The sequence below is a fragment of the Mus musculus genome, chromosome 1 (assembly GCF_000001635.26).
Source record: "Mus musculus strain C57BL/6J chromosome 1, GRCm38.p6 C57BL/6J".
In the NCBI taxonomy this organism is placed as follows: Eukaryota; Metazoa; Chordata; class Mammalia; order Rodentia; family Muridae; genus Mus; species Mus musculus.
Window position 1 is genome coordinate 192,746,613 of NC_000067.6, and position 15,123 is coordinate 192,761,735.

The following is a 15,123-nucleotide window of genomic DNA, read 5'->3' on the forward strand; positions in this document are numbered from 1 at the left end:
ACTCGGGACCCACATGGGAAAAATTATCACCCTATGTCGTTGTGAGAGATGCAGTAACGCTGAAAGCACCACAAGCCTCTGACCCTACATTCTTACTGATGATTCTAAAAGGCGCAGTCATGACACAGAAACATCTAGGACAGGTGCTGCAAATGTGAGTCCAATCTACATCCAATTCTGTAAGTGGTGATATGTGTGTATCTGGGTACACATGCAGGTAGGGGACCCTGTGTGTGTGTGTGTGTGTGTGTGTGTGTGTGTGTGTGTATGTGTGTGTCTGTCTGTCTGTCTGTCTGTCTGTCTGTCTGTGTATGTATGTCTGTCTGTGTTTGTCTGTGTGTCTATGTGTGCCTGTGTATTTGTCTCTGTGTGTACTTGTCGGTGTGTGTATGTGTCTATCTCTGTGTGTGTATGTCTCTGTGTGTGTGTGTGTGTGTGTGTGTGTGTGTGTGTGTGTGTGTCTGTCTGTCTGTCTGTCTGTCTGTATTTGGGTGTATGTGTCTGTCTGTCTGTGTTTGTCTATGTGTCTATGTGTGCCTGTGTATCTGTCTCTGTGTGTATTTGTCTGTCTCTGTGTGTGTATGTCTGTCTGTGTTTGTCTGTGTGTCTGTCTACATGTGTGTGTGTCTGAGTCTACATATGTGTGTCTGTGTCTATTTATGTGTGTCTGTTTCTGTCTGTCTGTCTATCTGTGTGAGTGTGTCTATGTCTGTGTCTGTCTGGGTATGTCTGTGTCTGTGTGTGTCTGTGTCTATGTATGTGTGTCTATGTCTATCTGTGTGTACCTGTGTGTATTTGCCTATGTATATGTGTGTCTGTGTGTATGTCTGTGTACGTCTGTGTGTGTGTGTGTTTGTATATGTGTGTGTGTACACCATAGCACACATATAGAAGTCAGAGGACAGCTTGCAGGAGTCAGTTTCTTCCTTCCTGTGGGTTCTTGTGCCTGAACTACAGTCATTAGGCCTGGCAGCAAGGCCTTTACCTACTGAGCCATCTTACCAGCCCTGTACTCAGCTTTTTTCATAGATTCTAAGGAATTGACTCAGATCCCCATGTTTGAATGACAATCACTTTACTGGCCGACCTATCTCCCCAGCCCACATCTGATGTTCATGGAACTGTCCAGTGGGTAGAGCAACAAATGCCAGAAAGGACTCCCCACACAGGGCTAGACACACCTCCTAGTCCCTGACAAACACTGGCCTGACATCTAACTGTGCCTCTGCACAGCCTAGTGAGTCAGGATGGGAACTGAAGTAAAGCTGCTGCCAGTCTAGAGCCTGAAGCTCCCCAGGCACAGTCAGGACAGGGCAGACATGAGTGTCTTCAAACACTTGTGAGGAAGTAGGGCGTTCAGGAGCTGATGTGCTGTTTTATGCCCCAAACCAGCCCCTGAGAGCAACTGGTCCCAGGATGGGAACACTGCACACTCAGAGTAAAGGTAATGCAGGGCCTGATGATATTCTTAAATACTGACAACAGAAACATGGATGTACCACCCAGAAGCACTTTCAATCCCATCATCAGCTGCCCTGACCCCCCCCCCACCATCCAAGTCAACATTGTCATGGGGTCTTAGGTCACTGATGGACTGATGGGACAGAAGACAAGGGAAGGAGGCTGTGGTGGCTTGAATAAAAACGGTCCCCACAAGCTTAGTAACCAGGGAGGGCCACTCTTAGGATTAGGAGGTGTGGCCTTGTTGGAGGAAGTATGTAACTAGGGTTGGGGCTTTGATGTCTCAAAAGCTCATACCAAGCACAGTCTGTCTGTCTCTCTGTCTGTCTGTCTGTCTGTCTGTCTGTCTCTGCCTATGGATTGGGATATAGAATGTTCAGCTACCTCTGCGCACCTGGATCTTTGCCTGGATGCCACCATGCTCCCCACTATGATGATAATGGACTGAACCTCTGAACCTGTAAGCCAGCCCCAATTAAATGTGTTCCTTTGTAAGAATTGCCTTGGTCATGGTGTCTGTTCACAGCAATAGAACGGTGACTAAGGCAGAGGTCTTGGTTGGAGAAAAGGGGTACCTAGCATCTCTCCAGTGGAAAAAGTGGGGCTGAGTGGGGCTGGTACCCCCGCCCCCCGCCCAGCACTTCCAGAAGAGAACAGAACACGAGTCTGGTTCATTGTCCAACACAACACACTTCACCTTCTCAACAGAAAAGCGCACTGCTCCAGACGGGCCTCCACACACTCTCCCATCCCACAGAGTGAGGTGAAACACTGGCACGTTCTACATAGTAGACGGCTACCCTTTACCTTCTTCAGTCCTCCAAATAGAGTGTCCATCTCCAGCTCAAATTCTTGATCCAGTTCCTCTTCATGCTCTGACAAGAAAAAAAGAAGAAGAAAAATCCTTTATTAATCATGCCCAACTAAATTAGATATAAATAGCAGAAGCACCCAAAGAAGATTTTTTTAAAAAGAAAAGAAAAATGTCCTACAGATCTAGTAGCAGGCACACCTGCCACACATCCCTGAAATTCCTTCCCTATGTTGGGACCTAAGTTCCAGAGAATACAAAATAGGGCTGATGTAAATATCCCTCTCAGTTTGGATAAAGACCACAAAGGGAGAGGGAGAAAATTATGAGAGAAAAATGTTCAACACAGGGAGTCTGGAAAGGTTGTTGCAAGGTCCAGCTGTCTAGAAACAAGCTGTCTGAAGAATAGAGTGTAGGCTCCCAGAAGGCCAGGAGTCCTCAAAGAGTCCTAAAGTTGTCACTCCTCATGGACAGTTATCCAATGGCCGTCTCTCAGCATCTGCTTCTTATTGAACAACTCATTGCAGCTGAGAGCTTTTAGCTAATTTTTAGACTGTCTTGAGGACTGGCTCCTGTCTATAATCCCAACACGTGAGGCTGTACGGGTATGGAATATTTTACTGAGATCATGACTCAAAACTAGTGTGGCATTACTGAACCATATGATAGGAGCTGACAGGTGTTGTTTAAAAAAAAAAAAGAATCATTTCTGAATAGTAAGCACACTTATAGGTAAACAATACCAGAAAACTACTGTGCATATACATAACAAAACCATATGGAACAAAGTTGAGGCCTTATCTCCAAACAAGACAGCAAAAAAGGAGAAGGTGGTTCTCTTATGGCTGAGTGCTCTCCATGGTAGCAATGAGGACTGAGATATCACTCTGAGTCTCACATGCACAGCAACCCCCACCTCAGCCTCCCAAGTGTTGGGATTACAGACATGAGCCACCATCCAGACAACCTAAAATTAGCTAAAAGCTCACAGCTGCAGTATCGTGTCGCTCAATAAAGAACAGATGCTGAGGACCTGCTGCAAGACATCTGTCTATGACGAGCATCACTCCTCAGGACTCTGAGAGGACACCTTGCTGCAGGGAGCCCACACCTCACTCTTTTTGACAGCCTGTTTCTGTGATTCAAATGTAGCTAAGCAAGTAGCTAATATAAAAGGACAGAAGCCCCTCTGGCTAGAACTCCTCCCATGACGCTAAAAATGGAGCCTGGGAGTCCTCCACCCAACACCACTGGGGACCGAGCCTGGAAACCCCCATGTCACTGGGGACAGAGCCTAGAAGCGCCCCCCCCCCCCCCATGCCACTGGGGACCTGCAGCCAAGACAACTCTCTCTGCCAAGGCCCAGTTCCATTTTCCAAACCACAGTCTGAGAACATTAGAAATAGAGCAGTTTCCACCCAAGAGCCCTGATTACCAGTCAGCTGTTTATTCTCTCCCTTCACAAAAGGCTACATCAAATTCCCATCTACCTACTGAAGGCAAGATTTGCATTTTAATCGCTGCCAATGAGCTGTTGTTTAAGTCATTTACTCAGAATCACTAACCTTACACTTTGATCTTATAAATACGAGTAATAGTTCTGGAGCGGGTCCTTAGATGTCATTAGACACCCACCCATACACACACATACATACACACATACATACACATACATATATACACGCGTACACATATACATACATATACACACAAATACATACACACATAAATACATATATGCACACACATACACACATACATACATACATACATAACACATATACATATATATACACACATATACACACATATACATATACATACATACATACAAACACACACACACGCCCTGATGTTTGATGTATTTGGAAAAACTCCAATCAGCTCTCACTGAGCCAGAGGTCTACCGCAGACTGTGGCAATAAATGAAAACTTGGAAGGGAACAGAAAATATGGGCTTCTATCAAAAAAACTCAGTGGCAAGCAATGTTCAAAAACTCATAAGCAACCCTGAGATTCCACCTCACACCAGTCAGAATGGCTAAGATCAAACATTCAGGTGACAGCAGATGCTGGCGAGGATGTGGAGAAAGAGGAACACTCCTCCATTGTTGGTGGGATTGCAAGCTTGTACAACCACTCTGGAAATCAGTCTGGCGGTTCCTCAGAAAAGTGGACATAGTACTACCGGAGGATCCCACAATACCTTTCCTGGGCATGTATCCAGAAGATGCTCCAACTGGTAAGAAGGACACATGCTCCACTATGTTCATAGCAGCCTTATTTATAATAGCCAGAAGCTGGAAAGAACCTAGATGCCCCTCAACAGAGGAATGGATACAGAAAATGTGGTACATTTACACAATGGAGTACTACTCAGCTATTAAAAACAATGAATTCATGAAATTCCTAGGCAAATGGATGGACCTGGAGGGCATCATCCTGAGTGAGGTAACCCAATCACAAAAGAACTCACATGATATGTACTCACTGATAAGTGGATATTAGCCCAGAAACTTAGAATACCCAAGATACAAGATACAATTTGCAAAACACATGAAACTCAAGAAGAATGAAGACCAAAGTGTGGACACTTTGCCCCTTCTTAGAATTGGGAACAAAACACCCATGGAAGGAGTTACAGAGATAAAGTTTGGAGCTGAGATGAAAGGATGGACCATCTACAGACTGCCATACCCAGGGATCCATCCCATAATCAGCCTCCAAATGCTGACACCATTGCTTATACCTGCAAGATTTTGCTGAAAGGACCCTGATATAGCTGTCTCTTGTGAGGCTATGCCAGGGCTTAGCAAACACAGAAGTGGATGCTCACAGTCAGCTATTGGATGGATCACAGGGCCCCCAATGGAGGAGCTAGAGAAAGTACCCAAGGAGCTAAAGGGGTCTGCAACCCTATAGGTAGAACAACAATATGAACTAACCAGTACCCCCCCCCCCCCGCCCCAGAGCTCGTGTTTCTAGCTGCATATGTATCAGAAGATGGCCTAGTCGGCCATCATTGGAAAGAGAGGCCCCTTGGTCTTGCAAACTTTATCTGCCTCAGTACAGGGGAACGCCAGGGCCAAGAAGTGGGAGTGGGTGGGTAGGGGAGTGGGGGATGTATGGGAGACTTTTGGAATAGCATTGGAAATGTAAATGAAGAAAATACCTAATAAATAAAAAAAAAAAGAAAATGGCATACCTGTATCATCATATTCTGGCAAATAAATTTATTATTATTATTATTATAAAAAAAACCTCATAAGCAGACTATGCTACAGCAGAGACATACATGGTAGGATAGGTTTTCCATGACTTTTGAGACCCAGGGCTTCAACCTCTTCTTTCTTCCTCCAATTCTCTCAGAGAATGAGAATGTGGGTCACAAATAACTCAATAAAAACACATGAGATCTGTAAATAGGATGCAAAATAACCAAGGTCAGGAAGACCTCCCAAGCAGACCAAGCCTCCTGAACTCTGAACTTAAGCCAATTGCTGATAGAGCCATGTTCTGGGCAGAGGGGCATGGGGAGATGGCATCATTAGTAGAGTGCTCACTGTACCATGAAGTCTCATGTGCTCATGGAGTCTTGAGTTCAGATCCCCAGGACAAACAGGAAAAGCCTAGTACAGCAGCACACATCTATAAACCCAGTCCCGGAGAGGTGGAAACTGGAGAATCTCCAAGGCTGCAGAGCAGCTAGCTTAGACTAATCAGTGAGAGACCCTGTCTCAAAGCAATAAAGCAGGTAGGGAATGAGGAAGACACTCCACATCATTGCCTGTTTTCTCAACCACCACGTTGCTGTGATTGGTGAAAAGTTCTGTAAGGACAATAACCAACACAGAAGGCAATAACAAAGCAAGCCTGAAAGGGGCTGGGCTAAGAGATCTGGTATCCCTGGAGGAAGGCAGTGACTCAGTAGTTTTGTGAGTGACAAGGACTTGGTCAAGTGCCATCTGACACACTGGAAGCTTTGATGTAAGGACACTGGGAGACAGATTCAATCCTTGGCAACCTGCAGAGCGAGGCACTCAAGTCCTATCACCAAAGTCCCCTCAGTGGCCCCTCTCACCCTCAGCAAGCTCCCTAGGCAAGGCCACCTGTTCAAGGACAGGATCCCTTGCCTCCCCCACCCACATGGTAGAATAAGCTCTCTAAAGTCACCAACCCACTTGCAAACAAATCCTCAATTGCAACAGTTAGTACTTGCCTTTTCACCCAGCCCTTGTCCTGTGAGAGGTTGATGCATTGCATGAACCATGTAAAGGAAAAGGCCCACTTAACAACTGCTGCTGTGTCAAGCTCTCATTATTACAACCGCTGCTGTGTCATGCTCTCATAGACCCAGATTATTAATGGCTGTGCCTGCAGGGCTAACAGGGGAAAGTGAAAGCGTGGGGCAAGCGTGTTCGCTACAGCTGTATCCTACTCTGGAGACAACTGCTACATAATAACAAAGAAATGAGAGGTGGCAAGTCAGACAGAAACTCTGCACCAGGAAAGCTGTTTTTAGATCCCCGGGTGTTAGCACTCGTTTACAAAGACATTAGCAACAGTTCACTGACAGCTAAAGAAGGGGAAGTAGGTGACCTGAAACCTCAAATCTACAGAAGGCAGAAGTCCATTTATGCAAATGTCAGTAACAGGCAACTTCTGCAGAAAGGCATGCTTGCAGACTATTGGGTCAGCAGGATCCCACATGGCTACTTTCATTAGAAAGTGATTATCACAGAAAACAGAAAAGCTGCCAAACTTTGTTCTTTGAGAAAGAAAATAAATCTGCTAAATGGATAAATCTGAACAATTTCTTAAGACAGGGACATAAGGTACATGCAGTATTTGACTCTGGAGTGTGGTCGACACATCCGAAAAGCTCAGGAACCTTGAAAAATATTATCATCACACTGCCTTAAAAAGACAAAGGTAAATATGCTAATAGCCCAGAAACACTTGGGAACTTTTCGAGGAATCTTGCTTCGAAGGGAACTTGGGTAGCCACAAGCTTGCAAGAGAGTGAAAGCAAGCGACAGAGACTTCAGGCACCAGTTACATGGTTTACAAGAAAGGAAGGGGCCCATGGTATACGAAAGAGTCTCGGTGCCATGTTGGAATCTCCAAGGATAAAACCGAGGTCTGACCAGGCACACTCAGAAACTGATTGTCTTTTCAATTCAGAGAAAAGAGGTTGATAAAATACCATGGCCAGGGAAGGTACACAGCAGAAGTCACTGTGGTTGCTCCTGAAAACTTTATTCCCTTAAAATAAAAATATCATTAGCAGGTCAAAAAGAGAAAATCATCTCTCGTCTGATGAGGTACTGCAAGGGAACACAACCCAACACTCATTATTGGTAGTGTTTTTTTTTTATGTCTTTGTGCGTGTGTGCGTGTGTGTGTGTGTGTGTGTGTGTGTGTGTGTGTACACGAGAGTGTATATATTTGTATGTAGAGATCAGAGGACAACCTTGGTTGATGTCCCTCAGGGACACTGTCCACCTTATGTTTTGAAACAAGGTCTCTCACTGGACTGGAACTTGTCAAACAGGTTAGACTAGTGGACCAGCAATCCCTGGGTATCTGCCTGTCTATATCTCCACCCACCTACCCGACTCCTCCACCCTCCACCTCAGTCCCTCACACCACCCCCACCCCTAACCCCCACCTAAGATTACAAACCTTCAGCTTTTTAAAAATGAATTATTTATTTATGTATTTGTTTATTTTGCCACTGAACTCATGAGGATGGTCTGCAGTTCAAGGTCATCCTGGGCTATATAGAAGAACCCTGTCTCAAAACCACAAAAACCAGACGGAGGTGTGTCTCACTTGGTATACTCACTTGGTACTCATTTGGTATTTGTGTATCATTTGGTTGGCTCAGTCCATATCAAGCCCTGGGCTCAGTCCCCAGAAAAAGAAAGAGAAACTAGGCATGGTGAAACGTATCTGTCATCCAGCACTAGGGAGGTGACAACTGGAAGATGGGGAGCTCCAAGCCGTACATAGCAAGTTTGGGGCCATTCAGGGCTGCACAAGACCCTGGTTCAAACAGACAAAATATATATATATATTTTTTAGAGTGTGTGTGTGTGTGTGTGTGTAACTACATGAGTTTATGTGTACCATGAGCATGCAGGTGCCCTTGAAGGCCAGAAGAGGTCTTTGGATCCCTGGAACTGGAGTTACAGACAGTTGCAGGGCACCAGATACGGTTGCTAGGAACCAAAGCAGGGTCTTATGATAGAGCAACAAAAACTTTTAACCCCTGGGGCCTTGCACCAGCCAATAATTTTTTTGAAACCTGAAATACATCAGTATAGTTCCAGTTTACAATTTCCATTCTGGAATCCTGAGAAAAGTCAGTCAGATACAGCGCAATGATACAAACACATTGCTTAGGAAACGAATGAGCTAACACTTCAACCCATGAAGCTGGTACAAAAAGGAACTACCCAAGCCCGAGGAACAACAAAGACAGAAATGATCCGTTCAGACATCGATGAGCTGGGAAGCGTGACAGAACAACGGAGTGCTCTAACAAAGCCGAAAGCTGAGATTCACAGGCGCTCCGGCACAGCTGATCAAAGAAAGGAAAAGACACTGTCGAGGGGCGTGTGGGAAAATGGAACAAGAGAGGTAGGGAAAGAGAGACAGAAATAAATATACAGTAAGGTGAGGGGCGGGGCCAGGAATGAGGGAGAACAGTAGAAGTAAAACTGTTTAATTCTCAGAGATGGGAAAGATAAAGGAGACACAAACATAAAATCACACAGCGAGATACGCTGCACCGAAGCACTCCACAAAACAGACAGATTCCCAGAACACCACAAACCCTCAAAGTGGACACAAGAACCAGAAAGCCTACGCATGAACAGCAAGCAGGGAACAGTCAGAAGACAGGCGCTTCCACAGTGTCTGCCTGCCACCAACAGTTGTTGCTAGTGACAACTGGTGACTCTCGTCTTCAGAACGTCTTACATTACACTGACACAGCCACAAACACAGATGGCCTCTTTTAGGGAAAGGCATTAACTCAAGGCTCATTAAGCAAGCCTTCAGACGCATGGTAGGCCAGGCATGGTGTAGCATAGAGATGAAGCCGGAAGATTACCATGGATTTGAAGCCAGTTTGTGCTATACAGTGAGACTTTGTCCAAAAACAAAGAAAAAACTCTGGGTGATGCATGGTAAGGATTATTTTTTTTCTCCTGTCTGGGTAAGTGCTCCCACCTCCCCTGAGTCACACGATGCAAAGCTGAACAGCTGGGCAGTTCTTTACAAAAATAAAACACGTGCCACAGGACCCAGCAATGACATTGCTTAGTACACAGGTAAGGTAAAAAGCTGTCGTATAAAAGCCTGCACACAACTGTTTCTACAGGCTTTGCATGCAGCTGCCAACACTTGGAAGTGGCTACAATGCCTTCAGTGGTGGATGGATGACTCGAATGCAGTGTGTGCAGTCAGCAGGATACTGCCCCTCGCTCAGAATTGTAACCTAACACACACAAACACCCAGGCTCAATCCCCAGCACTGCATTAACTGGAAGTGGTAGCCCTCATCCGATCCCAACACTCAGGAGGTGGAAGCATAAACATCACAAGTTCAAGGTCAGCCTCAGCTACATAAAAAATTCAAAGACAGCCTAACCCTATGTGTGACCTGTCTCCAAGAGAAGGGAAGACAAGGCGGGAGAGAAAGATGAGCTGATGAGCTATGAAAAACACATCGCAGCCCCCTCGATGCTTCTCCCTAGAGGAAAGAAGCCATGCTAAAAAGGTATAGACCACAAAACTCCAGCTATACAACATTCTAGGAAAAGCAGAACATTGTGACAGTAAAAAGGACCAGGGGTTTGTGGGTAAGAAGAAAGACAAGCTGGCAGGACAGAGCCTTTTGAGGGGACGAACTGCTGTGTCATACTCTAATTATGGACGTATGTCAGTACACACTTTTCAAATCAACAAAGTATGTACTACCCCGGTTGGAGCTCTGATGTGAGCTGAGGACATTGGCCAACAATGCTGTGCTAAACAGACTGCACTGGACAAACCCACCCCCGAGGTGCTGGACATGAACAGAAAGTGGCGCGTCCTGAACTCAGATGTTAGGAAGCTTCTATGCACCACTCAGCTTTACCCCTAACCTAAAACTACGACAAAGCCAAAACCTTCCCAGAGGAGAAAAGTTTCACGCAAGAATGAGTTATAAAAAATGGCAGTTATTATTTTTAAATCACAAAACTCCGAGAGAGAGAGCTTATCATATAGTGGAAGCTGAGGGAGACAGACAGCCATCTATGGAAAAGACTGGCTTGATGATAAAATGCAGCCATGTAGGGAAGACACTAGCTGGCTGACAAAAATCTATCTTTGCTTTCTTCTGCTCCAATAGCATGCCTTGGTGTGCTAGGTAAATGGATCCCCACCAAGACAACCTCCCCAAGTGCCTCCCTCAGCCTCTGTGGCTCCAGGGAGAACTGATTGTGAGCAAATATGATGAAAGTGACTTTGGTTGTGTGTTAGAAAGGAGACAGTAACCCCCTTTCTCTTCCATCTTTCCTGCTGGGCAAAAACCTCACAGGAGGCAGGACCACTTCAGAGGACCTCTGAGGCTCTGGCCGAAGAACAACATCTCATGCTGTCTAGACTCCAGGGACCTGGTTATCATGGGTACGGTAATTCTGCTGTGAGGCCTGTCTTCTGAGCGATACTCTCACTACATTGAGACAAAGAGTCCGTGAGACAAGAGGAAAGGACCCAGAGTGAAGCCAGACTCAGAGCCCCTTCTACACTGACTCTGAAAACTCAAGGTTTCAGAAAAGAGGGAAGTTACCTGGTCAGTTCCCACCAAAGTTCTCAGCTCCTCTGAATGGCCAACATGGTGACTGGCAGCAAGATTAACCCTGGAGAGCTGCAGGGATAGCATACGCTGCCCAGAACCTATTTGCTATTGTATTTTATTATGGTCCTAGGATGCAAGCCAGGGCCTGACAGGTACTAAACTACTAAGCTACAACCCTATCGCCTGCCTTTGCCGTTGTAAATATCAACTTTCCTCACATTCCCCTCTGCTGTAAGGGAAAAGTCTAGAGGCTGGAGAGATGGCTCTGTGGTCAAGAGCACTGGCTGCTCATCCAGAAGACCTGGGTTCGATTCTCAGCACCTGCATGGCAGCTCACAGCCATCTATAACTCCCGTTCCAAGGGATCCAACACACTCTTCTGGCCTCTGTGGGTACCAAGCATGTTATGCAGGCAAAACACTCATGCACATAAAATAAAAATTAGAAAGTATATATATTTTTAAAAGACAGAGCCCAAATCTCTCAATGGACTTTTAACAGCTGTCACACCCCAACACCTGTTCTTCAGTCCAAGGTCAGTTCTCCCATCATGCTTTGCATCCCAGTTCTGCTGAGTGATTTGTGGCTCTGATCATGCTATGTTCTCTCACATCCCAGGGGCAGAGAACAAGCTTGTCTACAGCCTGCAACCCTATCTCTGGCACACGGTCTCAGCGTTCTTTGCTACTTGGATAGCTCTAATCCCTAATTATTATTATTATTATTATTATTATTATTATTATTATTATTACTATCGTGTATTGCATGCACATGTGCAGCATGGTGTGCATACAGAAGTCAGGAGTTGGTTCTCTCCGTCTACCTTTCTGTGAGTTCTGGTAACCAAACCCAGGTGATCAGCCATACCAGGCAAGCGCTCTACCTACTGAGTCATCTCCCCAGCCCAGCTCCTGTTCCTCCCTCAGTCCAGCTCAGCAGCTCCGTCTGTATGGTGGCTCTACCTGTAATCCCATTACTCAGGAAGCCAAAGCAGGAAAGAAGACTGCTGTGAGTTCAAAGCCAACCTGGGCTACCAAGTAATTTCACACCCAGTGTGGGAAACTTAGGAAGATCCTGTCTCAAAATAAAAAGCAAAAGAGGAGGGTTTGGGGAAGTAGCTCAGGGTTAGACTACTTTCTAGCATGTGCTACAAGACCCCAGGTTCAGTTCCCAGACCAGGAAAATATTAAATATTAAACTATGTGAGTGGGGCCTGGTGGTACTCTCCGTAATCCCAGCTACTCAGAAGGCTGAAGCAGGAAAGCCTGGCCTGGGGTTAGCTTGGGCAGCACAGCAAGATGAAAAACACAGAGAAAGAAACAAAAGGGGCGTGAGCGACTCACACTGTCAGCCTCATGTGTCTGACATAAGCCTGCAAAGAAGGATGTTTAAAGGAAACTTTGAATCTACTTTGACTCCTCAGTGCAAATTCTTTTACATGGCCTTCAAGAGAAGTAAATCAAATGTTCCTACTGTTGTCATGGGCTGGGGACACTGCTCAGTGGCAGGTCCTGTGCTCAGAGGTTCCCTGCCCAGCATCAAGAAGAAAAGCAGCAGGGCTGGCGAGATGGCTCAGCAGGTAAGAGCCCTGACTGCTCTTACCTGCTAACAGTGGACTTATGTATAGTAATAAATAAATCTTGAAGAAGAAGAAGAAAGAAGGAGGAGGAGGAGGAGGAGGAGGAGCAGCAGCAGCAGCAGCAGCAGCAGCAGCAGCAGCAGCAGCAGCTGTTGGAAAACAAGCCACCAGCTCATGTGAAAGAGCAGGAGAGACAATCCCGGGCTCCCATCGTGGATTCACACTGCATGCGTGTGGGAGGCACAGCCCAGCACGAGTCACACTGCCACAGGACTGTCCTCTCAAATTGTCCATCGCAGACACTCCCACCTACTTCCTCATTGACAGGTCATCAGAAAATCGTGGAGCCTTACCTCTGGAGACTTTGTAAACTTCATAGAAAGAGCGGAAGTGGAAACCCAAGGAAACAAGCAGGCAGAGAGTCAGTTCCCACCCGGGCAGCATAGCTGGAGTCTCTGCTTCCCAGTGTAGTGTGGAGAGTTTCTAGGAGAGAGACAGACAAAAATGTTGCTAAAGTAACACTGCACATTGGCCTCTTGATGTCAACTGAGCTAGCTGGCGCTCCCAAGGACCCTTCACATTTCAGGGTGACACTGACATAACACCAACCCAAAACCCTGTTCCTGGATGCATACACACTCATACATACATACACACACAAGCACGCACACTCCCCACTTGCCAACCTTTCCCTAGATTTATCATAAAATGCATCCAAGAACTCCATTTTCTTGTGGGCACACTTATCCCCCCCCCCATAAAAAATAAGGAACATGATTTCCAAGGCCACAGCACTAAGCACTTTGCCTGGGATGTAGCAATAAAGGGTAGCCATGTTTTCCATGAATACCAATGTCTTTGAAAGGCAGAGTAGCTGCAAAGCACAGGTAACCCCTTTCCTCCTCTTCCTCCTCCTCTTCTTCCTCCTCCCTCTCCTCTTCCTCTTCCTCCTCCTCTTCCTCCTCCTCTTCTTCCTCCTCCCTCTCCTCCTCTTCCCTTTCTTGCTTCTCCTACACACACTCAGCCTCCTTTCTCACAAAGGAACTGGATTTTAATCTGGACACATAAACACTAAATTCCACACATGATGCCATGCATATCTGCCTCATGAGTATGGGAGGGTGAGCCTGTGGAGAAGGGTAAGCCCATGGGTGGTCTCCTGGTTTCCACCCTTTCATGCTGACCAGAATTGGTGAAACCTACATGGACAACAATGTAGAAGGGTGCCAGTCCCTGACTCTACAGATGACCTCAACCCAAAGCTGTTCTGACCACACCTAGCTAAACTGCCACAAGAAAAGTCTGAGAGGCACTGAAAGAAATGTCCAGCATCCATAGTCATCATGGAAATGCAAATCAAAACAACTCTGAGATTCCACCTCACATCTCTCAGAATGGCTAAGACTGCTCATGCTGGTGAGGATGCGGAGCAAAGGGGAGCACCCCTCCATTGCTGGTGGGAGTGCAAACTTGTGCAACCACTTTGGAAGTCAATTTGGCAGTTTCTCAGAAAATTGGGAATAGTTCTACCTCAAGACCCAGCTATACCACTCCTGGGCATAAAACCAAAAGATGTCCCACTATGCCACATGGACAGTTGCTCAACTATGTTCATAGTAGCTTTATTCATAATTGCCAGAAACTGGAAACAATCTAGATGGTCCTTGACTGAAAAAGAAAATGTGGTTGATTTACATAACGGAATACTACTCAGCTGTCAAAAACAAAAACAACACGAAATCTGCAGGCAAATGGATGGAACCAGAAAAGCTCATCCTGAATGAGGTACCCCTGACCAGAAAGACAAACATGGGACGTACTCACTTATAAATGGATACTAGGCATAAAGTATAGAATAGCCATGCTACACTCCACAGACCCAAAGAAGCTAGGTGACAAGGAGGGCCCAAGGAGGGATGTGCCTGAATCTCACTGAGAAGGGAACAGACATCAAGGTAGATGGTGGGAGAGAAGTGGGTGGGGGAGAGGGTGGGGATGGGAACAGGAGGGATCAAATGGGGGGACGACAGAGGGAGAGAGTACTGGGAGACACAATTGGAATCAAGTGGGAAGCATTTCTGGATCCTAGAAATCTAGGACAATGTAAACTCCCAGAAACCTATGAGGATGCCCTAGTTAAGACTCCTAGCAATGGGGAATATGGAACCTGAAACAGCTACCTCCTGTAACCAAGCAAGACTTCCATTGGAGGGACTGGGACATCAACCCAGACCTACACAAAACCTTCAATCCACAATTTGTCCTGCCTACAAAATGCACAGGAATAAAGATGGAGCATAAATAGAGAGAACGGCCAACCAATGATTGGCCCAGCTTGAGACCCATGCCATGAGACAGGCCACCCCTGACACTATTAATGATACTCTGCTATATGAGCAGACAAGAGCCTGGCATAGC

General features: G+C 46.1%; 1 protein-coding gene across 1 annotated transcript in view; it reads right to left on the reverse strand.

Annotated features, from left to right (window-relative positions):
• Hhat (hedgehog acyltransferase) overlaps nt 1–15,123 on the reverse strand; it is a 258,395-nt gene that overhangs the window by 233,788 nt on the left and 9,484 nt on the right. The window contains exons 2-3 of the mRNA NM_144881.4: nt 13,059–13,188; nt 2,269–2,336 (exon numbers count right to left, since the gene is read on the reverse strand). Of these exons, the coding sequence (NP_659130.2) occupies nt 2,269–2,336; nt 13,059–13,149 (159 nt within the window). The 5' untranslated portion in view covers nt 13,150–13,188. The remainder of the gene's footprint in view (nt 1–2,268; nt 2,337–13,058; nt 13,189–15,123) is intronic.